The sequence below is a fragment of the Oryctolagus cuniculus genome, chromosome 1, assembly GCF_051225735.1.
Source record: "Oryctolagus cuniculus isolate XC-2025 breed Fujian yellow rabbit chromosome 1, ASM5122573v1, whole genome shotgun sequence".
Classification (NCBI taxonomy): domain Eukaryota; kingdom Metazoa; phylum Chordata; class Mammalia; order Lagomorpha; family Leporidae; genus Oryctolagus; species Oryctolagus cuniculus.
The window spans coordinates 169,441,992-169,469,613 of NC_142867.1; the positions used below are offsets into that span (position 1 = coordinate 169,441,992).

Below are 27,622 nucleotides of genomic sequence, written 5' to 3' on the forward strand. Positions count from 1 at the left end.
GCGGAGGATTAACCAAGTGAGCCAAGGGCCGTTCCTAGAATGTATATTTTTAATACATGACACAAGATTTTGCTGGAATCTTCTGCTTTTGAAAACCGCTGTTCTTCAAAGCTTTTACTTTACAAAAAAATAAAAATAAAAATGAGGCCAAAGAGGGGAAGTGACTTTTCAAAGGTAGTGACAGAAACAAATCAGCACTCAGATTTTTTTGGCCTGCCTAGATGTAGATACTGCTGCTTGAATTTTATTCTCAAGCCATGTCATGGACTGGTACAGAAGCTAGTTTCAAAAGGCCCACAATGAGCCACATCTTTTGACATTCATGTTCCTGTGCTGTGCCATCTCACATTCAACCTGGGCCAACTCTGTGACTTGCTTTAACAGAGAATACCCTGGAAGTGACACTATATAACTTCAGGGACTAGCTCATAAGAAGTTTCCTGGTTCTGTATGTTTCATGTTGTAACACACCTTTTTGAACCCAGATCTTACTCTCTAAGGAAGCTCAAAGACCCACGTAGGGGTCCAGATGGAGAACATTCACGATGGTACTCCCAGCCAACAATCTATCGCCAATGCCTCAGCTATGTGAATGAGGTTACCTCGACTTTCTTGCCATACTATCTTAGTGCAGTGGAATTCACAGAATGATACAAATACCCTGTTGTTTAAACCTCTAGGTTGTGGGGAGAGTATTACACAAAAGTAGACAGTAGAAATTACAAGGAAAGAAATCCTTTTACCTGTTAGGCTGAAAAGAGATTTGGTCATAACCCGTGAGTTCACACAAATCCTTCTCAAGCTCTCGGAAAAGCTGCTGGTATCCTTGAGCTTGGTCCAGAGGCACAAAGGGGTGGATATTTGCAAATTCTTTCCATGTGATGGGCTGAACAAAAAAAGGGAAGGGGAAAATTGCATATAAACATTGCAATCATAATAACAAAAATAGCTTTCACAATGGTTACAAAAATGATAATAACATCCAACACAAAGAATTCCTTCTATGTGCCTGGGACTGTTCGAAGCACTTAAATATATCAATTCATTTAGGATTCATCTCACTCTTATAAAGTAAGCACTATTATGGAGCATAAAGGTCAAGAAATACAATCTTTTTCAACCTTCTCAGGAACAAAAGTGCCGAAAATTAGATTAAGACCACTAAACCCAATAAACTGCTTCAAGTATGGCTTATTTATACCCTACACAAAACATATATTATTCTCTCTCTTCATTAAACAAAATAAGAAACAAACATAAAAATAAGAAAAATCTTTACTATCACAACATAAAATAATTTCTTATGCCTCATGTAATTTGTTACATTAAAATAAACCAAAGAAATAAGAAGTTAGCTTTACTAAAATGGACCATAATTCAGTGAGATAGTTGTCAACCATAACAGCAAGTTACCCAAATTTTCTGTTAACTCAAGGAATACTTTTAACCTTTAAATCCCTATTCTTCTGGAAAAGTGAATAGATTTCTAGAAATAAAGCTTAAGAGTCTTAATTCTACCTGAGGTTAACAAATTGATAAAATAGAAGTTTTTAACATGGCAAGTTATATTAAAAAGGAAAAAAAAGAGGAACAGGAAAACATAATACTATACAATTATTTTAATTAAAAAGTTTACTCAATAATGATCAAGTTGCAGAAAATAATGGGTTTCTCAACACATTGTTGAATAATAACAAAGTAAAGAATCATTATAGTTATTAAACCACAGACCCAGTAGCTTTCTATACTTATCAGATTCTGTAAAGCTAGATTATTGCCCTACTAAGTGCCCTCTTAATAGAAGTAAGCTACTGGGGTCAGCACTGTGACACAGGCCACCGTCTATAGCACAGGCATCCCATATGGGCACTGGTTCGTGTCTTGGCTACTTCACTTCCAATTCCAACTCTCTGCTAATGTGATTGGGAAAGCAGTGGAAGATGGGCAAGTACTTCGGCTCCTGCATCCAGGTGGGAGACCTGGATGAAGTTCCCGGTTCCTGGATTTGGCCTGGCACAGCCCTTGTTCTATGGCCATTTGGGAAGTGTGTATCCCTCTGTCTCTGTAACTCTTTCAAATAAATAAATTAGCAAATAAATCTTAAAAAAAAAAAAAGCAATCAACTTACTGAGAGTTCAGATGAACTATTGAGCTTCATGGTGCAGGATCCCTTTAAGAAAATCCAAATGTATCACATTAGTGGTTTCATATAGACTGTCTGTCAACCCCCAAGTCTCCCCATTTGGCAACTTCTTTATTCTTTCTGCAGAATATTAAATACAACCCAAAAACGTGGGATCAGAATGGGATTGGAGGCTGGTGCCGCAGCTCAATAGGCTAATCCTCCACCTACGGCGCCGGCACACCGGGTTATCGTCCCGGTCGGGGCACCAGATTCTGTCCTGGCTGTCCCTCTTCCAGGCCAGCTCTCTACTGTACACCGGGAGTGCAGTGGAGGATGGCCCAGGTTCTTGGGCCCTGCATCCCATGGAGACCAGGAAAAGCGCCTGGCTCCTGGCTTCAGATCACCGCGGTGCACCGGCCACAGCACACCGGCCGCGGTGGCCATTGGAGGGTGAACCAACGGCAAAAGGAGGACCTTTCTCTGTCTCTCTCTCACTGTCCACTCTGCCTGTCAATTCAAAAAAAAAAAAAAAAAAAAAAAGAATGGGATTGGAAGTAGTGAGAAAAAAGGCCACAGACTACTACCAGTGGAATCATGCTGTGAACAAGGGAAATGTCTTTGTTTTCCAGTTTCTTCATATACCGGACAATATTTGTTTCTGAGTGATATCTGTGAACACAAAACACATGATTTGGGCCAATAAAATTAGAAAATACATTATATATATATATATATATATATATATATATATATATATATATATCTTCCAGAAGAATAAGACACAGTAATATTTACTTTCAAAATACAGATCAATTTTGATTATGGGCCTTGTGTCAACTACTTATCAAAGGGAAGGGCACACACTGCCTATGGACATGAGAAGAAGGCTGGGAAGAAGATAAAACAAGGTTCCTGGGAGAAACTTCAGCTGGGCAACTATACATCCAAACCCCACTCTTCCTGACAATGCCAACAGGAAGGTATGCTTTGCAGAAGTCAGGAAGGGGATCCTTACTGGGATGGTTTATTAGCGAACCAAGGCTGGGCCACAGTAACCCAAGTCCAATCACAATCCACATCAGAAGCAATTCCTTATCAAACTTCCTGGCTTATTAACAGGGCACAAATGCACAAGTCACACAAACCTGTTGAACACTTGATGTGTGAGGTATGGGCTAGTTCTCTTGAATGCAGATCCTGGAATACCTCTCAGCTCTTCTCCCATGCATTCAGCAAGCAGTTCCTGCATGGAGAGATCACAGAAAATAAAAAAAGGATCTGTGCCTGTAGTCATATGTGAACACTCAGACTTCCAATGGCTGGGCCACAAAATACTCAAAATGGATCAAAGATAAATGTAAAAGCTAAAACTATTTATCTATTAATAGAAAATACAAGAGGCAAATTTGCATGACCTTCTGTTTGTCAATGATTTCTTAAATATAATACCAAAAGCATAAGCAGATAAAAAAGCATAAGTAGATAAATTGGATTTCATTAAAATAAAAAATGTTTACATATCAAAATATACTATCAAGAGAGCTAAAAGGGATGACACACAGGATGGGAGAAAATACTTGCAAATCATGGAACTGATGGGGCTTAATATCCAGAATACATAACTGAAAACATGGCTTGCTCCTCACTCCTCCCCAGGTTGCCAGTATGGCCCGCTTGGGCCTTTAGAATATTCTCTGGAAACACTCTGTAAATGCATGTATCAAGTATCTATAATTAAGTTTAGCCCAGGGCCAGTGCTATACCCGGCCCCTATTTTTTTTTTTTTTTTTTTACAGGCAGAGTGGACAGTGAGAGAGAGAGACAGAGAGAAAGGTCTTCCTTTTTGCCATTGGTTCACCCTCCAATGGCCGCCGCGGCCGGTGTGCTGCGGCCAGCGCATTGCGCTGATCCAAAGCTGGGAGCCAGGTGCTTCTCCTGGTCTCCCATGGGGTGCAGGGCCCAAGGACTTGGGCCATCCTCCACTGCACTCCCTGGCCACAGCAGAGAGCTGGCCTGGATGAGAGGCAACCGGGGCAGAATCCAGCACCCCGACCGGGACTAGAACCCGGTGTGCCGGCGCCGCAAGGTGGAGGATTAGCCTATTGAGCGCAGTGCCGGCCCCGGCCCCTATTATCTTTAATAATTGAGTTATTAGGGGTTGGCCCTGTGGTGTAGTAGGTTAGGCCTCTTCCTATGGCACTGGCATCCCATATGGGCATTGGTTCATGTCCAGGCTATTCCTCTTCTGATCCAGCTCTCTGCTAATGGCCTAGGAAAGCAGTGGAAGATGGCCCAAGTGCTTGGGTTCCTGCATCCATATGGGAGACCCAGAAGAGACTCCTGGCTCCTGGCTTCAGATTGGCACAGCTCCAGCCATTGCAGGTATTTGGGGAGTGGAATCAGTAGATGGAAGTCCTCTCTCTGTCTCTCCCTTTTCCTGTAACTCTACCTCTCAAGTAAATAACCTTTCTTAAAAAAAAAAAAAAAGCAGGTACTTAATTTTAAAAAAACATCTATTAAATTAATCAGCACCATAACTTTTCCAGCACTGACATAAATAAAATGTCAGTGTCGTACATGTTTGTATCAGGGATGATTTCAAATAAATACCATTAACAATCTTTCCAACTAGCCTGGCTGCACAGTTCTGGGTGGGGTCTATCGACACTGACCTTAGCTGTCAGCCGTCATAGCAGCAAAGGACAGTTAGTAGCATAATGTTAACAGCCTGCTGCCCAGTGTTACACCTGGGTCTCCTCACACTCAGTCCTACAGGAGAATAAGCTCAGAAAGAGAATGCCATGAAGTACATGTTTTTATTTTACTTACTGCAGATGACTCACAGCCAAAGATCCACAACAAATCATCCAGATCTTTTTCATTGACTGTTTCATCAAGAGAAATACCAAGCTACAGAAACAAAAGTAAAATAGAAAACATCTGGTCAACTCCAAGATCAGCAGAAGAAAACTAAGAAAGGTCAATGGGGAGAATGTGCTGAACACAACTGCAACTCAGACCAAAATACAAGGGTACAAGGGTAAAGTTGCCCCTTTAGAGAAGGTGGCTAGAGCAGTTTGAGACTTCACAAAGTTTATTGCAAGTCACAGTGGACTCCTGTCGTATGAATGTTTGGAATGATAATGGAACTAGATATATTTACCTTTTTCTTCCCTTAACTTTATTTGATTATATCAAAGCCTTTACCTTGAATAGTTATAGTGTGAAGGGAGGCGTGTTATGAGTAAAATATGTGCCTTGAAATTCCACTTAAGCAAACTCAAAGTCTTGAGAACTAAGGACAAATTATTTCCTATTTAAAAAGATCATGATATTCCAAACTGTACATTAAAATTCCTTAGAAAAAATAATTGTGCTCAAGACTCCAATCATGATTTAAAAAAAAAAAAAAAAGCTCTTAAGGAGAAAACTCATGAAACTTAAGAAAATTAGTAAAAATACTGAAAAATTATCTTACTGTGCCATCCTCAAAGATCCGAAAGTTGATTTGCCGCTGGGCAGCCCTGCCCAAGACCTCTTTCACTGAGCAGCCACACTGAACCTTCAAGGTGTCAAAGAACAAGTCGTGCTGGAGTGCATGCCCAGCTCGCTTGAGACCTAGAAGGGAGAGAAGAGTACCAGTCTTTCACATAGAGACCTGCTACTTGGCCCCTGACATGTTGCAGAGAACTAAATAACTAAATTCTCTATATAATTGGTTTCTGATTCAAGCCAATCTTTTGGTATCTGCTTTATTTTAAAAGATGAAACAATTTATTATTATGCTATAGAAAATGATGAAGTCCATGTAAAAAAGGAAAAGAATTCACTACCATTTCAATTAAAAAATAAGTAATTCTTACTTTTGCTATTCATGAGAGTGCTTCAAAAAGCTCATAAAAAATGGAATTTAAAGACAAGTTGATTTTGATTTAAAAATTCTGAATCATACATCCCAGAGTCTTCAAAAATTTCACAGAGGGGCCAACACTGTAGCACAGCAGATTAAGCTGCTGCTTTGATTCTGGCATCATTTATCAGAACACTGGTTCAAGTCCCAGCTGCTCTGTTTGTGATCTAACTCCCTGCGAATATGCCTGGGAGCATAGCAGAAAATGGCCCACACACTTGGGCCCCTGCTACCCTTGTAGGAGACCTGCATGAACTTCTGGGTCCTTACTTCAGTCTGGCCCAGCTCTGGTTATTGCAGCCATTTGGGGAGTGAACCAGAAGATGGAAGCTTGCTCTCTTTCTCCCTCTCTCTGATAATACCTTTTTTTTTTTTTTTTTAGACAGGCAGAGTGGACAGTGAGAGAGAGAGACAGAGAGAAAGGTCTTCCTTTGCCGTTGGTTCACCTTCCAATGGCCGCCGCGGCCGGCGCGCTGCAGCTGGCGCACCGCGCTGATCCGATGGCAGGAGCCAGGTACTTATCCTGGTCTCCCGTGGGGTGCAGGACCCAAGCACTTGGGCCATCCTCCACTGCACTCCCGGGCCACAGCAGAGAGCTGGCCTGGAAGAGGGGCAACCGGGACAGAATCCGGCGCCCCAACCAGGACTAGAACCTGGTGTGCCGGCGCCGCAAGGCGGAGGATTAGCCTAGTGAGCCGCGGCACCGGCCATAATATCCTTTTCAAATAATAACATTTTGAAATTTCATGGAAAATGTGTAAAATGAAAGAAGATAACCAGAGTCAGAAACAAAAATAAATGACATTTCATGAGTTAAAATTTTTTGCACCAAAATAAACTTATCTTTTAATTTCATTTTCCATGAGCTTTTTGAAGTACCCAAGTTTCCCTCTAGAAATATATGTGTCTGTGTTACATCAGCTATGTATTTCATTTGCTTTTTTTATTTTAGACTTATTTATTTATTTGAAAGGCAGAGCTACAGAGAGACAGAGAGAGACACAGATCGTCCAACTGCTGGTTCACTCCACAATGGCCAGGAGCCAGGAGCTTCTTTCGGGTCTCGCACATGGGTGCAGTTTTCCCAGGCACATTAGCAGAGAAATGGACTGGAAGTGGAGCAGCTGAGACTTGAATAGGTGCCTCTATGGGATTCTGGCGCCAGAGGCCAAGGCTATACCTGCTACGCCACTGCAGTGATACCCATGTACTTTTTTTAATAACTAACATAACATGAATGTTTTCAGTTTCCATAGATCATTATCTATAGCATTATTTTCAATGGCTGTATAATAGCCCAACCTATGGATGCACTGTAATTAAACAATTTTATTAAACATTTAGGCTGTTTACAAGATTGGGCCATTGTAAGCAATTTTTCAATGTTTAAATTCCTTACATATTTATCTGCTTTTTCCTTTACATATATTTCAGAAAGAAGAACTTTTGGATCAAATCACAGGCACAAAACTGTTGAAATCTTTACTTAGTATATACTAAATTATCTTCTGTATATAAAGATAATTGAAAATGAATCTTGATGTGAATGGGATGGGAAAGGGAGTGGGAGATGGGATGGCTGCAGGTGGGAAGGAGGTTATGGGGGTGGGGGGGAAGCCACTGTAATCCAAAAGCTGTACTTTGGAAATTTATATTTATTAAATAAAAGTTAAAAAAAAAACAAATCACAGCCACAATTATAAAAGCTTTTCATACATTTTGTTTAAGTGTCAACAAGTCACATCAATTTAGTATTAATATTCTTATTAGTCTTTATCAATGTGATGTTAAAAATACCACTTGTTTATTTTAATTTTTATTTTTATGATTAATATGGAGGTTGAAATTTTTTATATATTTATGGGATATTCACTTGTTTGTATTCTTTCTTTTTAAATTACATTTAACACCCTACACCGATTTTTCTTTCAGAGTGTTCTTCATTCTCATGTTTAGGAATTGAGGAAAGTAACAGCTCTCAATAAAAATATGAACAGCCTATCATAGATGTTGAAGACAGTTTTTCCAGATTGTCTTTTGACTTTTAGAGACAGTAATAGATATGCAGCATGTCTTCAATTTTACCTGCTCAAATGTACCAGTCTTGTTAAGCCCAAAGATTTTAAAATAGATAACCAACTCACCTTCAGACAAAATCAAAGTGGCATTGTGTACCCTCCTAGCAATATGCTCCAGTCCACGAGAACCATGATAGATGGCAAACATGGCAGCCATGTTTGCCAAGAGGGCCTAAAAGGATAAAAAACATTTAGAGAATCATATTCAATAATGTGATGGAAGATGATTAGTGAGAAGATGTAATTATGTGATTTAGATGTCGAAACAAATGGACAAAATTACACAATCTTATTTCCTGCATTTGGACCCATTTATAATCTACCTGACTACCTAAGAGAAAATACAGCATCCAAGCCACCCTGGAGTTACTATATAAAACCTTCAAATTTGACTAATATAATGGAGTTTCATCCATGAAGTATGAAATCAGCCATCAAGAAGAAATACTGAGTGTTGCAAGACAATGAGGAATAAAGATCTCAGCACGCGGGAGGAAGAGTTGTAGTTCAAGTAGTTCTTCAAGAATAGAATCAGGGGCCAGTATTGTGGCATAGCAGGTAAAACTGCTGCCTTTGCCTGCTCCACTTCCAATCCAGCTACCTGCAAATGTTCCTGGGAAAGCAGCAGAAGATGGCAAGTGCTTGGGTCTCTGCAACCACATAGGAGACCCAGATGAAGCTCCTGGCTCCAGACTGGTCCAGCTCTGGCCATTATGGCCATGTGGGGAGTGAATCAGTGGATGGAAGATTCTCTGTCTGTCTCTCTTTCTCTACTATTCAAATAAAAAAAAATCTTGTTTTTAAGAAAATAGAATCAGCATCCAAAAATAAAATTTTCAACAATTTTCAAACAACAAATACTCAGAGAATACAAGTCTCATAAAGTCTTAAGTAAAACATATGCTGAATTTCAACCAACCAAAATCTGTAGCAAAGGACTGCCCAAGATGAAAATGCAGGATGCAATAAAATAAAGCCAAAATGAGTTGGCAGGAGATATCCTAGAAAGAGAAAACTAGAACCTATTGGCTTATTCCCTTATGACAGAAAAGTTGCTTTCTCGGGTAAAAAGATATTGCTCTTGGCCTTTGGACTGAGGTTTCAGAAAGGTATTTAAGCGAAGTGTGTATTCTAATATTATAGAAAAAGGAAAGAAGCAGCAGCGCTGAAATTGCTCCAAAGTCCAGGATGTTTCTGTGAGCAGGTCCATCATGAGGAGCAAGGAAAGATCCCCTGAAGGGATGGTGCGGAGATGAAAAAGGCGATAACCAGGGTCAGAAACCAAAATGAATGACATCTTGCAAGAAAATGATGGAAGCTAATTTTCTGCTTCTTCTCAGTTTCATTCTTTTTTTTTTTAAAGATTTATTTATTTATTTGAAAGGCAGAGTCACAGACAAGAGAGAAGGAGACAGAAAGGTCCTCCTTCCACTGGTTCACTCCCCAAATGACTGGAACTGGGCTGACCTGAAGCCAGGAGCCTGGAGCCTCTTCCAGGTCTTCCATGTAGGTGCAGGAATTCAAGCAGTTGAGCCATCCTCTACTGCTTTCCCAGGCCATTACCAGGGAGCTGGATCAGAAGAGGAACACCCAGGACTTGAACCGGCACTCATGGGATATTGGCACCACAGGTGACAGTTTTAACTGCCACTAGGCACAGCGTTAGCCCCATTATGTTTTTTACTTGCTTCTTCACCCTAGAGTCTTCCAGTGAACAGATTTCTAACCATTCACTATCAGCCCAATTAACTGGTCCAAATTCAAATGTCAGACTAACTGCCTGCCCCGTCCATAGTCCCTTCGATCTCATTAGTCAGCAATATGGTCTCTAATATACAAGATCAACAGTTCAAGGCCTTTCACGACCAAGCATCCCAGGAATACTTCACAGAATAGACTCTCAACTGAGAATAAAAGCACTTTAAGACTGGTTGATGTTCGGCTGGTGCCGCAGCTCACTAGGCTAATCCTCCGCCTGTGGCGCCAGCACACTGGGTTCTAGTCCCAGTCGGGGCGCCAGATTCTGTCCTGGTCGCTCCTCTTCCAGGCCAGCTCTCTGCTATGGCCTGGGAGTGCAGTGGAGGATGGCCCAAGTGCTTGGGCCCTGCACCCCATGGGAGACCAGGAGAGGCACCTGGCTCCCGGCTTCGGATCAGCGCGGTGCACCGGCCGCAGTGCGCCGGCCACAGTGGCCACTGGGGGGTGAACCAACAGCAAAGGAAGACCTTTCTCTCTGTTTCTCTCTCTCACTGTCCACTCTGCCTGTCAAAAAAAAAAAAAAAAAAGATTGGATGATGTTCAACACTGAATCTAGTTTGTTAAGTACACATTTTCTCTACTATGCTGTTAGAAAAGAAATCTCTATCAGGCCCCTGCAAAACAAGAAACAGATAACAGAAAGTGAAGTTAAGTCAATAGAGAAAATAAGAAGGAAAAGAAGACATCAGAAAACACAGAAACATATTTTTGAAGAATAAAATTCCTACACAAAGAATAGATAATCTTGTGAATCTGTACAATGATCAGAAATAAATACAGGGGCCGGCGCTATGGCGTAGCGGGTAAAGCCGCTGCCTGCAGTTATGGCTTCCCATATGGGCGTCAGTTCGAGTGCTGCCTGTTCCACTTCCAGTCCAGAGCTGTGCTATGGAAAGCAATGGAAGATGGCCCAGGTCCTTGGGACCCTGTACCCACATGGGAGACCCAGAAGAAGCTCCTGGCTCCTGGCTTCAGATCAGTGCAGCTCCAACCATTGTGGCCAATTGGGGAGTGAACCAGCAGATGGAAGACCTTTCTCTCTCTTTCTCTCTCTGTGTGTGTGTGTAACTCTAACTTTCAAATAAATAAATAATCTTAAAAAAAAAAAAAGAAAGAAAGAAATACAGAGGCATCACAAAACTGCACAACTATGGAGAGGGCAAGTCTGAGGTCAAAAATACACAACACAGGGGACCAGTACTGTGGTGTAGCAGGTGAAGTTGCCACCTGAAGTGCTGGATCCCATATGGGTGCCAGTTTGAGTCCTGGCTGCTCCACTTCCAATCCAGCTCTGCTATGACCTGGGAAAGCAGTGGAAGATGGCCCACGTTCTTAGGCCCCTGCACCCACGTGGGAATCCTTGAAGAAGCTCCTGTCTTCAGATCAACACAGCTCCAGCCACTGCAGTCATCTGGGGAGTGAACTAGGGTATGGAAGACCCTTCTCTCTCTCTGTCTCTCTGCTACTGCCTCTCTGTAATTCTGCCATTCAAATAAATAAATCAATCTTTTTTTAAAAACAGACACTATACTATACCTAAATTTGTATTTACAAAAAAATATATAAATATATATACAACACAGTATGCCCAAATGCTGACGGCCATCATGCTAGGAAATAAAGACCCAAGCCTAACATTCACATAATACACTGGGAGGCTCCAAAACAACAGCATTATGGAGTTTGATTCATATCCCTTTTTAATCTGGAGATGATTCTTTCCATTCCCAGGGGACTGTATCAAAGGACTCAACAACAAATTGATGGGAAGTATAAAATCATTTTTAAAAATATTCAAGGAGCCAGGCCGGCGCTGTGGCTCACTAGGCTAATCCTCCACCTGCGGCGCTGGCACCCTGGGTTCTAGTCCCGGTCGGGGCACCGGATTCTGTCCCGGTTGCTCCTCTTACATACAGTCCAGCTCTCTGCTGTGGCCAGGGAGTGCAGTGGAGGATGACCAAAGTGCTTGTGCTCTGCACCCACACGGGACACCAGGAGGAAGCACCTGGCTCCTGGCTTCGGATCAGCGCAGTGCGCCGGCTGTAGCAGCCATTTGGGAGGTGAACCAACGGAAAAGGAGGACCTTTCTCTCTGTCTCTCTCTCTCTCTCTCTGTCTAACTGTGCCAGTCCAAAAAAAAAAAATATTCAAGGAGCCAGCGCTGTGGCACAGTGGGTTAAGTCACCACCTGCAGTGCTGGCATCCTAAATGGGTGCTGGTTTGTCCCAGCTACTTCACTTCCAGTCAAGCTCCCTGCTCATAGCCTAAGAAAAGCAGCAGAAGATGACCCAAGTGCTTGAGCCCGTCACCCATGTGGGAGAGAAAGAAGAAACTCCTGGCCCCTGGCTTTGGCCTGGCATATCCCCAGCCATTGCAGCCATTTGAGAAGTGAGTGAACCAGTGGATGGAAGAGTTCTCTTTCACTCTGTCTCTTCTTCTTTCTCTGTAACTCTGCCTTCCAAATAAATAAGTCTTTTAAAAGTATATCAATGAAAGACACTAGAAAATCAAAAGTAGATCAAAGAAACAAAAATAGAGATCAAGAAAAGAAAAAAAATTTTGATAAACTGGACAGTTTTTTTTTTTTTAAGATTTATTTACTTGTTTATTTGAAAGACAGCATTATATAGAGAGAGGGAGAGACAGAGAGAGAGAGAGAGAGAGATGTTCCATCTGTTAGTTCATTCCCCAGTGGCCACAACAGCTGGGCTGGGTGACACCAAAGCCAGGAACCAAGAGCTTCATCCAGATCTCTCACATGGGTGGCATGGTCCCAAATACTTTGGACCATCTTCCACTGCTTTTCCCAGGCCTTAAGTGGGGATCTGTATTGGAAATGGAGCAGGTAGAACACAAACTGTCACCCAAATGAGATGCCAGCATTGCAAATGGCAGCTTTATCTGCTATCCACAACACCGGCTTCTGGGAAAATTTTTAAAAATAGGGGCAGGTACTGTTGTCCACGGGTTAAGCCACCATCTTCTGGGCCAGCATTCCTGATGAGCACCGGTTCAAGTCCTGGCTGCTCAACTTCTGATCCAACTCCCTGCTAACGTGGCTGGGAAAGCAGTGGAAGATGGCTCAAGTTCCTGAGCCCTTATATCCACGTGGGAGACCTGGGAAAAGCTCCTGGCTCCTGACTCCTGGCTTCTACCTGGCCCAGTCTCAGCTTCTGCAGCCATTTGGGGAATGAACTAGCAGGTGAGATCTCTCTTTCTCTCCTCCCTCTCTCTGCAACTCTGCCTTTCAAATAAATAAATAAATCTTTAAAAATATAAAATAAAATCAGGATATTTAAGAATGTATTAAAAGCTAACATTGAAGCTAAACAAAGGCATGGAAAGCTAACAATGCTCAAAATATTTAGCTATTAAGGAAATCCAAATCAAAACCATAATGAAGTATTACTTCATACACACTGGGATAAAAGTCAAGGGAATAGCAAGTATTATTGAAAATGTAGAGAAATTAGAATCTTCATACACTGCTGGTGGGAATGTAACATGCTGTAGCCCCTGTGGAACACAGTCTGGAAGTCCTTCAAAAAGTTAAAGGCAGAGTTTTCTTATGACCCAGCAATTCCACTTCTACATATAGCCAAGAGAACTGAAAACATGTCCATGCAAAACTTTGTGTAGCAATGTTCACAGCAGCTTTATAATGCCTAAAAGTAGAAATAGGGGATGGTGTTTGATGCAGCAGTAAAGCAATGGCTTGGGATGTCCACATCCCATATCAAAGTGCCTGGATTTGAGTTCTGAACTGACTCCCAATTCTGTCTTCCTGCTGATGCACACCCTCAGAGGCAGCAGGTGAGAGGTTCCTGCCACCCATGTGTGAGACCTCGATCAACACGTGTTCCAAGTGTCTGGCTTTAACCAGGCCCAGCCCTGGCTGACATGGGCATTTGGGGAGTGAGCCAGTTGATGGGAGATCTCTTTTTGTCTTTCTCTATGCTTTTCAAATAAAATAATTTTTTCAGAACATAAAAACAACTGAGGCTGGTGCTGTGGCGTAACAGGTAAAGCTGCCACCTGTAGTGCTAGCATCCCATATGGGTGCCAGTTCTAAGTCCTGCTGCTCCACTTCAAATCCAGCTCTCTGATATGGCCTGGGAAAGCAGTGGAAGATGGCCCAGGTCCTTAGGCCCCTGCACCCATGTGGGAGACCCAGAAGAAGCTCCTGGCTCCTGGCTTCAGATAGGTGTAGCTCCGGCTACTGTGGCCATCTAGGGAATGAACCAGTGGATGGAAGGCCTCTTTCTGTCTCTCTATCTTTCTCTGCCTCTGTCTCTCTGTAACTCAGTCTTTCAAATAAATAAATAAATCTTAAAAAAAAAAACAATCGAAATATCTGTGAATAAATGAACGAGTAAACAAAATGTGGTATATCCAAGTAATGGTAAATTATTCAGTCATTTAAAAAAGGAATAAAATATTAATATAGGCTGCAATATGGGTAAACCTTGAAAGCATTATTCAGTATGAAAGAAGCCAGGCACAAAAATCCACATGATGTATGATCACATGCATATGAAATGTCGAGAATAGGTCAATCCATAGATTCAGAAAGTAGACTGGTGGTTACCAGGTACTATCAGAAGAGAACAGGGAGGGGACTGCCTAACAGGAACAGGGCTTCCTTTTAGGGAATGAAAATGTTCTGCAACTAAATAGTAAAGATTTAGGCCGGCACCGCAGCTCACTAGGCTAATCCTCCGCCTTGCGGTGCTGGCACACCGGGTTCTAGTCCCGGTTGGGGCGCCGGATTCTGTCCCGGTTGCCCCTCTTCCAGGCCAGCTCTCTGCTGTGGCCAGGGAGTGCAGTGGAGAATGGCCCAGGTGCTTGGGCCCTGCACCCCATGGGAGACCAGGAAAAGCACCTGGCTCCTGGCTCCTGCCATCGGATCAGCGCGGTGTACCAGCCGCAGCGCGCCGGCCGCGGTGGCCATTGGAGGGTGAACCAACGGCAAAGGAAGACCTTTCTCTCTGTCTCTCTCTCTCTCACTGTCCACTCTGCCTGTCAAAAAATAAAAAAATAAAAATAAAAAAAAAAAAAAAAAGATTTCACAACTTTGTGAGCATACTAAAAAGCAGTGAACTGGGCCAGGCATTGTGGCACAGTGGGTTAAGCCACCATTTGAGACACCTGCATCCCATATAAGTATACTGGTTTGAGTCCTGGTTATTCCACCTTCAGCCTAGCTCCACACTACTGTCCCTGGGAAGCAGTAATGATGGCTCAGTTACTTGAGTTCCTGCCACCCATGAGAGATCCACAAGGAGATCCTGCTTCTGGAGTGAACCTGGCTCAGCTTCAGCTGTTGCTGCCATTTGGAGAATGAACCAGTGGATAGAAGATATCTGTGCGTGTGTGTGTATGTGTGTGCATGCTCTGTCATTCTGCCTTTCAAATGAACAAGTAAGTAATAAAACTATTGAACTATATAAGTGAATGAATCTTACAGTAAATTATATTAATAAAATGCTAATGAAATGTAAATTTTGATTCAATGCCCTTGACTTTAGAAAAGCTAAAGAAAGAGCTACTTGTGATGGTAGAAGCTAAGAAATAAGAGAATATAGACTAGTACATATGAAGAAATGTCACAAATTACAAAAAGATGTTTTTTTTAACAAATTCATTAACACAACACTTGGAGAGATTTACCTGGGCTGTACAAATATTGCTGGTAGCCTTGTCTCTGCGGATATGTTGCTCCCTCGTTTGAAGAGCAAGACGATACACTTCTTTCCCAGTGGCATCTCTGGGCCAGAAACAAAGCATCCAATTAGCACAGACAGTCACAGCATCAGGAGTTTCCATAAATGGACCTTACTCCTTCCTTCCCAGCTTGATATGAATTCAACAAATTTACATGGGTGTTAATTCATTACCCAGCTCAAAACAATGATGCTGATTGAAGATTAAGTTTCATCCTGAGCTTCCTGGCAAATGCAGACAAAGTGAAATATCTGGGAAAATAGAATCTCTGTACTACAAACACAAAGTGACTGTATGACTACAAGGTAAAAGAATGGTAATAATCTAATTATTTATATCTAACAAAATTTCTCCTTCCCTAATATCTATCTCTCTCTCAAATGAATAAAATTTTTAGGAATTTGGAATTTAGGAATTCAAATGAATAAAATTTTTAGGAATTTGGATAAACACAAGATCCAACAATCTTAATCATTTTTTTATCAGTCCTTGGAATACATTTTTTAGTAAGTTAAGAAGTTCATTGTAAAAACCAGCTGATAATAACTAATATACTAAATATTTTAAATTATAAATTCCTCTGCCTGATTTCCTCTGGTGAGAAGACACTCATAGACGCTAAAGTAAGAAAACTTGATCAAACTTATTTTTATACTAAAAAGCAAAGATCCTTTTACAATACAGATTGAGGAAATTTCAAAATCTCATATCACCATCACATCATTCACGAATTTATTAACTTATGTCTAGCTTTTAGAAAATGTCAAAAAGGTCATGCTAAATTTCGCCAGTAATAATCCTAGCACTCATTTAAATTCTTAATCTTTGAAGTTTCATTAATGAAGAACATTCAAGAAACTATACTTGAAAAAGGGGCATTTGATGCAGTGGTTAAGACAGGACTTAGGATGCCATCATTCCCAATTCCAGCCTCCTGCTAATGCATATCCTAGAAGGCAGCAGATGATGGCTTAGGTAGTTGGTCCCTGCTATCCAGGTGGGAGACCTGGATTAAGTTTGAGCTCTTGGCTTTGTCCTCACCCAGTCTCAGCTATTGTTGGCCTTTGGGGAGTGAAGCAGTCAATGGGAGAGCTCTGTGTCTGTTTATATGTCTCTGCTTTTCAAGTAAATAATTTTTTTTTCAAAAAGAGCAAAGTACATTTGAAAATTACTCAAATGTCCAAGTGGCAAGAGCCTCTAGGATAAAACATGGATCACATTCAACATGGTGTGCTTTGTAATCTCTCATTGCACTTGTATTTACTTTTCAAAATGGTTATTTGTTTTCATCTACTTGAAACAGAGAGAGGGAGAGGAAGAGAGAAAATACTCCATCTCTCACATGAGTGGCAGGGGAAAAGCACTAAGTCATCATCTGCTGCCTCCCAGAATGCATTATCAGGAAGCTGATCTGAAGTAGAGTACCTAGGACCCAAACTGACGCTCTGATGTGGGATGTGAGTGTCCCAAGTGATGGCTTAACCTGCTGTGCCATGACACCGGCCCTGTATTAATATAACAGTATGCATTACACTATTGAGAAACTGGCTAGACACAAAAAATACCTAAAATATTCAGTTTCTCAAAGTTTTAACCAACCTAAATGAATTCACTTCTATGACTCTAATACTAATATATAGTAGGGGCTGGTGCTATGGAGCAGAGGGTTAACATCCTGGCCTGAAGCACCAACATCCCATATGGGCACCAGTTCTAGTCCTGGCTGCTCCATTTCGGATCCAGCTCTCTGCTATGGTCTGGGTAAGCAGTGGAAGATGGTCCAAGTCCTTGGGCCCCTGCACCCATGTGGGAGACCCGGAAGAAGCTCCTGGCTCCTGGCTTCAGATTGGCGTGGCTCTAGCCGTCGCAGCCAATTGGAGAGTGAACCAGCAGATGGAAGACTTCTCTCTGCCTCTCCTCTTTCTCTGTAACTCCCACTTTCAAATAAATAAATAAATCTTTTAAAAATACTAATATATAGTAAATTCTATATTATAGCTTTTCAAATAGGTACACACAGTGTTTGAGAAGCACTGACTCATAACCCAAAGAGATCATCTCTTCTGACTGTGTACATTTCCTTAGTCAACTCAACATGGGCCAGTTAAATTCTGAGAGAAATTAGTGACTTTTTTGATCAGGAGATGGAATAGGGAAAATCATAATCACAATAAAAGAGGAGGAAGAACAAGAGCTGCTTTACCTTGTTACTCCCACCATTCTTCCAGGCATCATCCTCACCAAGTTTTCTCTGACAGCAAAAAATGCTGCATGAGGTCCCCCATAGCCCAGCGGCACTCCGAATCTCTGTGAGCTGCCCAGAGCTATGTCTACCCCAAATTCTCCGGGTGGCCTCAAGATACACAAGGCTAAAAGATCAGTAGCACAGCATGTCAGGCTCTAGAAAGGAAATAGGGGAAAAGGGACATGATTATTACCTTTCCCCCAAGAGTAGTGGGAGAGTAAATTATCTCAACTCTAGGCAAACTTGAAGAACTGGTTCATATTCTGTCGACTCCATTTACTCATTCATTTTTTCAAACACTATTTGCTGATTGTCTACCATGACAGGAATCAGTGAATAAAACAAATTTGAAGGAGGCAGGTGGGACAGTCTTACTATTCCATGTGATTATAGTAAAGAAATTGAAAGAATGAAGAAGAGAGAGAACAGACAGACAGACAGAAAAAGAAAGAAAGAGAGAAAGAAAAGGAATGAAGGAAGAGAGGGAAGGGAAGCGACAGGAAGTGACGAGAAGGAAGGGAGACAGATGTTGAGACATACCTCAAGGGATCCCCACATGGAAGGTTTGCCTACCCCAGTCTGGTGAGCTCTCTCCACAAGCTCTGTGAAGTCTTCTACCTTCCCCTCGGTGTCTGGGTACTGAAACAAGACTCCACTGACATCTTTTCCACTGAAGTCCATTTCATGTGGTAACTTTAGCTCAATGAGGACTCCATTGTATCTGGAAAGATGGACAAAGAATCATCATGCTTTGACAAGGGAAAAGGTCTTCTCACCCCATTCCACACCTGACCCTTCAGAATAAACAGTGCATCACACCAACTCAAATGCAACCAACAGCTCAGAGTTTATTCCTGTCTTCAATGGTTACAACTCTCATCAAAACCTATACCTGTATCTACAAAGCCATCACCGCTTTCACCTTAGAGCAGTCTTAGGTGAATGAAAAATCATCAGTAACATGAGCAAGAACTTCTCAGAATCCTAAAGTATATAATATCAATTATATGTCAGAAAACTCCACTGAAGGGATGGAAATATATGTTGAGGGTAAGAAAGCCCAACTGTTACAAAGGAGAAAGCAAAAGGTGGTGGTTGTGCCATGTTTCTTTTGCCTGATTATAGCATTAAAAAAATATAATACCTTAATCTACAGCAACTACATGAAGGTATTGTGCATACTAACAGTATTTTTCAAATATTTTCCTCTATTTTTCAAATTTTCTGAAACATTGTTGAAATGAATTTAATATCTAATTTTCTTCTTACTTAGAAAAATGAAATAATAAAGGCATCTAAATCTATAATATTTCCTGCTCAATTCTGACACAGTTTACTTACCAGAGAGATCCCTGGAATAAAGTTACAGGGAAAGCAAAACTGAACAACGCCAATTTAAACCAGATTCACCTCCAATAAGTGAAAGTGAGAGAAAGAAATAGCAGAGATGAGCATATTACCCCTGAGTTCAAAACACAAATAAAATCAATTACTTGGCTCTAGTCTGGATGACAGCTATTGTCTGGGGGTGACAACGAGGGTCAACAAAAAATTTCTTCCTCTTGTTGTGTCTGTTCAAAAGAAAAAGCACATTTGAACATGAAATTCAAAGAAATCAGAGTAACCTTTTAGAACGCAAAGCAAATGTGGTACTTAGGGAAAATGCGAGCGTAGTATAAAAAATACTGAGTCATCAGTGACTACTGACATTTACTGACTAGAATTCTACTTAATTCCAATTCTCATTTTAATCCATTCAGCAAAATCACCCTTAAAATGCCTCAAATTTTTAAAAATTATACCATGAGGGAAAATAAAGAAGAAAAGGGAAATGATTTGGTACAAGTGAAAATGTAAAAATTAACTCTTCTGAATAAAACATCTTAGGATGTTACTGACAAACGAGTAATTCAGAGCTTTTCTCAAACCCTGTGTCCTCACTCGACATAAGAGGGAAATAATTCAGGTTATGAAGCATGCAGGGGCACTCAGTTATTGTAGGAGCAGAGTAGGACCCAAATCCTGGGAGTTCTCCACCCATAATTCCAGAAAAGAAAACTGGCAGGGATGTTTAACAATTTGCATATCATGAGCACATCTGGATCAAAAGAAAAGGGAAGTGGGATACATGTGTATCCTGCTGTACATTTAATTTCCTGGAAAGATACACAACGAACAGTCAATAGTGCCTTCCTCAATGGACTAGGACTAGTGAACCAGCAAGTTTTACTTTTCATTATATCCTGCTTGATTGCATGCATTTTTAAAAGTTATGTACCAATAATTACTTCTATGATAAACATATATTTAATAGAGGAGGAAATATGAACGTGATTAATTACACAATGCACAATGCTCTTCATAGTTTGAATCTAAATACAACTGGAGAATAGAGCTACCTAAGCTTAAATGATCAGAGGTAGAGACAAAAATCACTGCTACTTTAAAAATTTTTGCTTAAGATAAAAAGCATGCATCTAAGTTCTTTTGGCTCAAAGGACTGATAATTAAGAGGAAGCAAATCTAACATTTGCAGAATGTGAGCAGCCCATTAATACTAAACAGTTTAGGACAAACCCTGTACCAGCAAATAGAAAGCCCTCAGAGCTTCTGCTTTGTGAGATGAAAGCTTTCAGATAAAGAGGCAGGGGACTGGTATTATTGCACAACAGATTAAGTTGCTGCCTGCGATTCCACATCCCGTATGAGCACTGGTTTGAGATCCATTTCTGATCCAGCTCCTTGCTAATGGGCCTGGGAAAGCAGAAGACGGTCTAAGTGCTTGGAACCCTGCTACTCACATGGGAGACCAGGATGAAGTTCCAGGCTCTTGGCTTTGGCCTGCCCCAGCCCCGGCTGTTGCAGCCATTTGTGGAGTGAACCAGTAGATGGAAGATCTCACACTCTCACTCCTCTCTCTCTCTCTCTCTGTAACTCTGTCTTTCAAATAAATAAATAAATTTTCTGTTAGAACCTATTTAGCCACTGACGCCTGATAGAACCATTGGGGCCGAGGCTGCGGCTCACTAGGCTAATCCTCCGCCTGCGGCACCGGCACCCCGGGTTCTAGTCCCAGTTGGGGCGCCAGATTCTGTCCCGGTTGCTCCTCTTCCAGGCCAGCTCTCTGCTGTGGCCCGGGAGTACAGTGGAGGATGGTCCAAGTACTTGGGCCCTGCACCTGCATGGGAGACCAGGAGGAAGCACCTGGCTCCTGGCTTTGGATTGGTGCGGCGCACCGGCCACAGCGGCCATTGGGGGGTGAACCAACAGAAAAGGAACATCTTTCTCTCTGTCTCTCTCTCTCACTGTCTAATTCTGCCTGTCAAAAAAAAAAAAAAGAAAGGAACCATTGGGTTACTCCCCAGGCCCTAAGAAACTGGGTACAGATAATCTACACCTGAGACATTCCAAATTGCTAAGACAATGCATTGTAAAGGTCACCAAGGAACCTTTCTGCATGTTTCCCACCCATCTTATCAGGGTCAATGTGGTACCCTGCACCTCCCCTAAGTTGATGGGACTCCGCCTGCTGCTCAAATGAAATGAAGCCTGCCTCGAAACCCCCTGCCCTCTGTTCAGGCAGCCTCAGCCCCTACCCTCTCTATGCCTCCTATTCTGTCCCCCATAAAAATAAAGTATTTTCTACTTTAACTTTTCTACTTTTGCCTCCTCACCTTCAGCAAACCCTAAAATCCTAAAGCCTAACATCTTTAAAAAAAAAAAAAAAGGAGGGAAGAGGAAGATGAGAGAGCAGTGAGAAGGTGAGAACAAAAAAGGGAAAATGAAAATTAGTGAAAATGAAAAATAGTGAAAAATGGAGAGTAATAACTGGAGAAGCGGGTGGATGGGATTCCTTTGTGGTATCCATCCCTGCAAGGAGAAAAAACCTGAACCCATTCCCTAAGGCTGCTCAGGAAGCAGAAGGGTCTATGAGTGCAATGTACCAGAGTGATGAGTGAGTTTGAGGATCACACTTCCCCTCATTGCTAAGTTTATATAAGCCAAGAAAGGGGCTTACATGGGCATTTAATGGGCCAGAAATGCAAGCCTCAGACAGACACATCATGAATGTGATGTATTTGTCAACCAGAGGATCAACTACAAGAGAATTCTACCACTAAGGTATGCTCCAATGTACTCACGAGAATAAAGGAAAGAGAGGAACTGGAGAACAATTGTTAACTATGTACCATGACCTAGTAACTATTTCCAGCAATAGATCCTCAGGAAATAATCAGAAGTTTTGACAAAGATTTATTATAAGGATACATATGAAGTATAACGATTAACAGTAAAAGTTGGGAATAAACTAAATGTCTCACAATAAAGGTGAGAGGTTAAACTAATTATGGTATTTTCATTCAAGAGTGTACTACCATGGAACAGATCTTAGTCTAGAAAACTGGCTAATGAAATGGTTAAATGTTCACAATATTGTAAAATAGGGTTAGGAGACAAGCTGTAAATATTACTATAACCCAAGAACAACACTTGTCATGAAAGAGAGCAATTATTTATGAGTATTTTATATTACATTGCAGATTGTCAGTTACTACCCAATATCCCTTCACCCCTAGTAACAGAGCAATATGGCCATCTAAAAACTGCCACTTCAGGGATTGCTGTTTGGAACTGCAGTTAACTTTCTATGGGTGATGCTGCATTCCATATCCAACTATCTGGTTCAAGTCTCAGCTCATCCACCTCCTACTAATGTACACCCTTGAAGGTAGCAAATGATGACTTAAGTAACTGGGTCCCCTACCTCTCATGGGGGAGATCCAGATTAAGTTTCAGGCTGGCCTGGCCCAGCCCTGGCTGTTGCAGGCATATGGGAAATGAAAAAGCACATAAAAGATCTCTGTCCTTCTCCCTTTCTCTCTCTCGCTATCTTTCAAATAAAATTTTTAAAAATTTAAATCCAGTTTACCCAGGCCACCTATAAAAAGTGGTGGCTGGGCCGGTGCTTTGGCATAGTGGGTAAAGTCGCTGCCCTGCAGTGCCAGTATCCCAAATGGGTGCTGATTCAAATCCTAGCTGCTCCAGTTCCAATCTAGCTCTCTGTTATGGCCTGGGAAAGGAGAAGATGGTCCAGGTCCTTGGGCCCCTGCACCCGTATTAGAGGCCTGGAAGAAGCTCCAGGCTCCTGGCTTTAGATTGGCCCACCTCCGGCAGTTGCGGCCATTTGGGGAGTGAACCAGTGGATGGAAAACCTCTCTTTCTCTCTCTCTGTCTCTCTCTCTACCTCTGCCTCTCTATAACTCTGCCTTTCAAATAAATAAATGAGTCTTTAAAAGAAGGGGTGTGTGTGTGTGGTCAGTGAAGTGTAAGTGAAAGCTGTTGAGCACAGGCTTCCAAAACACTTTTTCAGAAGGGATAGTTTAGCAATAAGTCACCGCTACCATTTGCCTTTTTGTCCTCCTGAGTGCAGATGTCATGGCTATGCTCCAGCAGTTAATCTTGTATCCATGAGAATGAAAAACTCACTAAAGACAGCAGAGAGAGGGGCCGATATTGTGGTACAGAAGGTTAAGCACCTGCCTGCCATGCCAGTATCTCATATAAGCACCCATTCCAGTCCAGCTGCTCCACTTCTGATTCAGTTCCCTGCTAATGTGCCTGGGAAAGCAACAGAGGATGGCCCAAGGACTTAAGCCCCTGCCACCCATATGGGAAACCGGAATCAGGCTCCTAGCTCCTGGCTTTGGCTTGGTCCAGCCCTAGTCATTGTGGCCATTTGGGGAGTGAACCAGCAGATCAAAGATCTCTCTGTCTCTCCCTTTCTCTTTGCAACTCTGCCTTTCAAATAAATTAAAAAAAAAAATACTTAAAGATGGCAGAGACAGGAGCATGGGCCCTTGATAATATCTCAGGATTACCATAAAAATCCTTATACAATGCTAGACAATAGTGGCTTTGTATTTATTTACTTCTTTTACCATCTACTTGCTCATTCCCCAAAACCCACATCATGGCGGTGGGTCAGGCCACTGCCAGAACCCCAGAACTCCTTCAAGTCTCCCACATGGGTGTCAGGGACCCAAGTATTTGAGCCATCACTGGTGAATCCCATGCACACTGGCAGTAAGCTGGATCAGAAGCAGAATAACCTGAGCTCAAACCAGGCATTCTGATATGAGACACTGGCATCCCAATGGCAGCCCAACCTGCAGCACCACAATACCTGCCCTAAAGGTAGCTTTCTGAAAAAAAGATTTATTTATTTGAAAGGCAGAATTATAAACAGAGAGGGAAAGACATAGAAGAGATATCCTCCACCCACTGGTTCACTTCCCAAATGGCCACAACAGGCAGGGCTGGGCCAAACTGAAGATAGGAATCTGGAACTCCATCAGGGTCTCCTCCACGGGTGGCAGGGCCCAAGCACGTGGGCCATCTTCTGCTGCTTTCTCAGGCACTTTAGTAGGGAGTTGGATTGGAAGTGGAGCAGCCAGGATTTGAACTAGCGCTCATATGGGATGCTAGTGTTGTAGGCAGAGATTTGACATGAGGCGACTTGACCTGCTGTGCCTCAATGCTGTTCCCCCTAAATTTACTTTTTAAAAACCACTTATTTCAGGTCATTTTTTCTACCCAAACTAATATTGATACAATGTCTATTACATACAAGTGTGTATGTATGTTTGTGCATGTGCATGTATGTACTTGTATACATGCATGTGTGGACAAATCACTGGGAACTGCCGGAGATAGTGGATCTTGCCCAAATGGCAGGAGAAAGACTTGGGGACACCACTCATTCAGAGGGAATCTCAGACTGAAGCTCACCTGTAGCACAGCTGCATTGCTTCTGCAGCTGCAGTCGCCTCATCCAACAGGGATGCATTGGCTGTGTCCATGCCTGTCATGTCACATACCATGGTCTGGTAGTTGAGTAAACTCTCCAACCTTCCCTGAGATATCTCTGGTTGGTACGGAGTATACTGGGTGATCCTGTGAGGGAAACAAAAGGCTCTGTCCACACTGTGCCTCCACTATTCAGAGAAGTTCCCAAAATGCCTTCATTTTGGAACTTAGTTTATGAAAATTAAGTTTGATTCTCTTAGGAATTATATAACATATCAGTAAGTTTCCCTTTCAAAAGCTCAGATCTGAATCACAGTAACAATATTAACTTTGTGCTTATTTTTCCACCACTCTACAATGTTTAAATCTTACATTGCTATTTTAATGACCTGATTGCATATATGTGTTCCATTGTAAATCAGCTCTTAAAATCCACTAGAGCCTGCTTATGATATTATAAGCAGAAATTTCACTTTCTAGTTTCTTTCCTCTGGACAAAAGAACACTTCAATCACAGTTCTCAATAGGAAAGCACCCAAGAATCTAGTATCTAACACCCAAAATATTTTTTTAATTTTTGCTTTTATATTAAGCAAAAGTTCTATGAGCCCCTAGCAAATTCATAGGCTCTATTTGAGAATTCTCATTACCTAGTTACTTATGGAAGTTAATTCAATAGCTATCAAAATTCACAAATAGAAACGATTAGAAGGTAGAGCAGACAAGGATACTGATTTCAGGTCCTCAAGATGTTAACTATGAATGTGGCTTTGGATGTGGAAGTTAACTCACTCAGTTTCTTTATCCTTTTCTTCATTCCTTCACTCATTCCTTGCTAAGTGCCAATAACTATTATGGATTCATAAGTAAGATGGGAAGGAGTCTCTGATCTCAGGTATTCAAATGGAAAAGAGGCAACAAATAAGTGAATTAATTTTAGAGTCATAAATGTTTTAAAGAAAATAAGTTATAGAATGAAGGATGACTGAGGATTTGTGAGAGAACAACTTTTTCATCAAAAATCCATTCATTCTGACTGTGACTGTGGGCCAAATAGTTCCACACCATTGCACAGACTGATAACAGTTCATATATATACTGTTCTTGAGAGTTTTAAGGAAAAGTTTCAGGTCATTTATTTGTTTGGCTTTGTTTTTCATTTTTTCAGACCCTTTTCCTTTCTTCTTCTGGTAATCATGTTCAGGATATTTCCACTCTTCTTTTCTTTCTTTTAAAAAAGACTTTGAAATCAGTATTTTTTTATCCCACTGTTTTGTTTGGTTTTGCTTAGTATCTTATCTTGGATGGGGAGTAGGTGGAGAAGTTGTCTTAGCACGTGGAAAAATGTCAAGACTTTACCTAAAGGTTTTATTAATGCAATAATGTGTGCCTATATATAGCAGAATAAAGTTTTGCTCATCAACTTCTTCAACAAACTGACCTAGCAACTGTAAACTAGTTTGCCAGATTCTAAGTGGGCAGTGAACTGGAATGAATGAGACACATAATACTTGGTGCAGGCAAATAAAATGGGAATCTAAGCACAAATGGGGTCATACAAAAGGCATAGACAATGGGCAGCTGTAATCTCAGATCAGACAAGACCTTCACACATGGCTTGTCACTATGAAAACAGACACAGCGCTACTTCTGCCATATGCTTAGATTGCCTGGTTAACATGCAACTCTGATTAATTCAGAATCATTTTTTGACACATAAACACACACATACACACACAAAAGCATACACACATACCTGCTGGTTTATGTGATAAACAGGAAAGATTCAGTTTGTCCATAAAGATAGACATAGAATACACAGTAGGAAAAGAAAGAGCAATGCTCAAACATTCTGGTGTTGAAAGCGGAAGCTGAACATGCTCTATCTACTATAACACCAACCTCTGCATTTTTTTTTTTTTTTTAACGGCAGAGTGGACAGTGAGAGATAGAGACAGAGAGAAAGGTCTTCCTTTGCCATTGGTTCACCCTCCAATGGCCGCCGCGGCCGGCGCGCTGTGACCGGCGCATCGCACTGATCCAAAGCCAGGAGCCAGGTGCTTCTCCTGGTCTCCCATGCAGGTGCAGGGCCCAAGTACTTGGGCCATCCTCTACTGCACTCCCGGGTCACAGCAGAGAGCTGGCCTGGAAGAGGAGCAACCGGGACAGAATCCAGCGCCCCAACCGGGACTAGAACCTGGTGTGCCGGCGCTGCAGGCGGAGGATTAGCCTAGTGAGCGGCAGCGCCTGCATATGTTTTAAAATGTAACATACAATTAGCATTCTCAATGACCCTTGGGCTCTTCAAAAGTGTTCCCTCTTTTTTTTTAAAACAATCTTTTAAAGAGAACACACTGATAGACCTTTACCAAAGGATTTATTCACAGTTCTACTTAAATATTAGATAGTTCTATTTAAAAATATTTTCTTCTGTAAGTTCATCACATCCTAATAGGTTTCATATTCCCTGTTCTTTCCCCAATTAGGCTCCAAAGTTTTTCTTCTTGAATATTCCTATCCCTTCAAAGGTATCACTATTCTGCCAATACTCAAGTATTTTAAAAATCTTAGCCTCTGGGGCCGGCACTGTAGCATAGCGGGTAAAGCCGCCACCTGCAGTGCTGGCATCCCATATGCACACCAGTTCGAGACCCGCTGCTCCACTTCCGAGCTAGCTCTCTGCTATGGTCTGAGAAAGCAGTAGAAGACGGCCCCAAGTCCTTGGGCCACTGTACCCACATGGGTGACCTGGAAGAAGCTCCTGGCCCCGGCTTCGGATCAGCGCAGCTCCAGCCGTTGCAACCATCTGGGGAGTGAACCAGCAGACGGAAGACCTCTCTCTCTCTCTCTCTCTCTCTCTCTGCCTCTCCTCTCTCTGTGTAACTGTGACTTTCAAGTAAAATAAAATCAATCTTTAAAAAAAAGATCTTAGCCTCAGGGACTAGTGCTCTGCATAGTAGGTTAAGCCTCCGCCCA

At 41.8% G+C, this 27,622-nt stretch overlaps 1 protein-coding gene across 4 annotated transcripts in view; it reads right to left on the reverse strand.

Moving 5' to 3' along the window:
- GLDC (glycine decarboxylase) overlaps positions 1-27,622 on the reverse strand; it is a 142,220-nt gene that overhangs the window by 44,042 nt on the left and 70,556 nt on the right. For all 4 annotated transcript variants that reach the window (XM_051858199.3, XM_051858196.3, XM_002708098.6 and 1 more), the window contains 12 exons: positions 24,629-24,793; positions 19,333-19,410; positions 18,413-18,560; positions 17,798-17,994; positions 15,541-15,637; positions 8,180-8,285; positions 5,604-5,743; positions 4,955-5,035; positions 3,271-3,368; positions 2,710-2,794; positions 2,129-2,170; positions 744-886 (listed from right to left, as the gene is read on the reverse strand). In XM_051858199.3, coding sequence (XP_051714159.1) covers positions 744-886; positions 2,129-2,170; positions 2,710-2,794; positions 3,271-3,368; positions 4,955-5,035; positions 5,604-5,743; positions 8,180-8,285; positions 15,541-15,637; positions 17,798-17,994; positions 18,413-18,560; positions 19,333-19,410; positions 24,629-24,793 — 1,380 coding nt within the window. The remainder of the gene's footprint in view (positions 1-743; positions 887-2,128; positions 2,171-2,709; positions 2,795-3,270; positions 3,369-4,954; positions 5,036-5,603; positions 5,744-8,179; positions 8,286-15,540; positions 15,638-17,797; positions 17,995-18,412; positions 18,561-19,332; positions 19,411-24,628; positions 24,794-27,622) is intronic.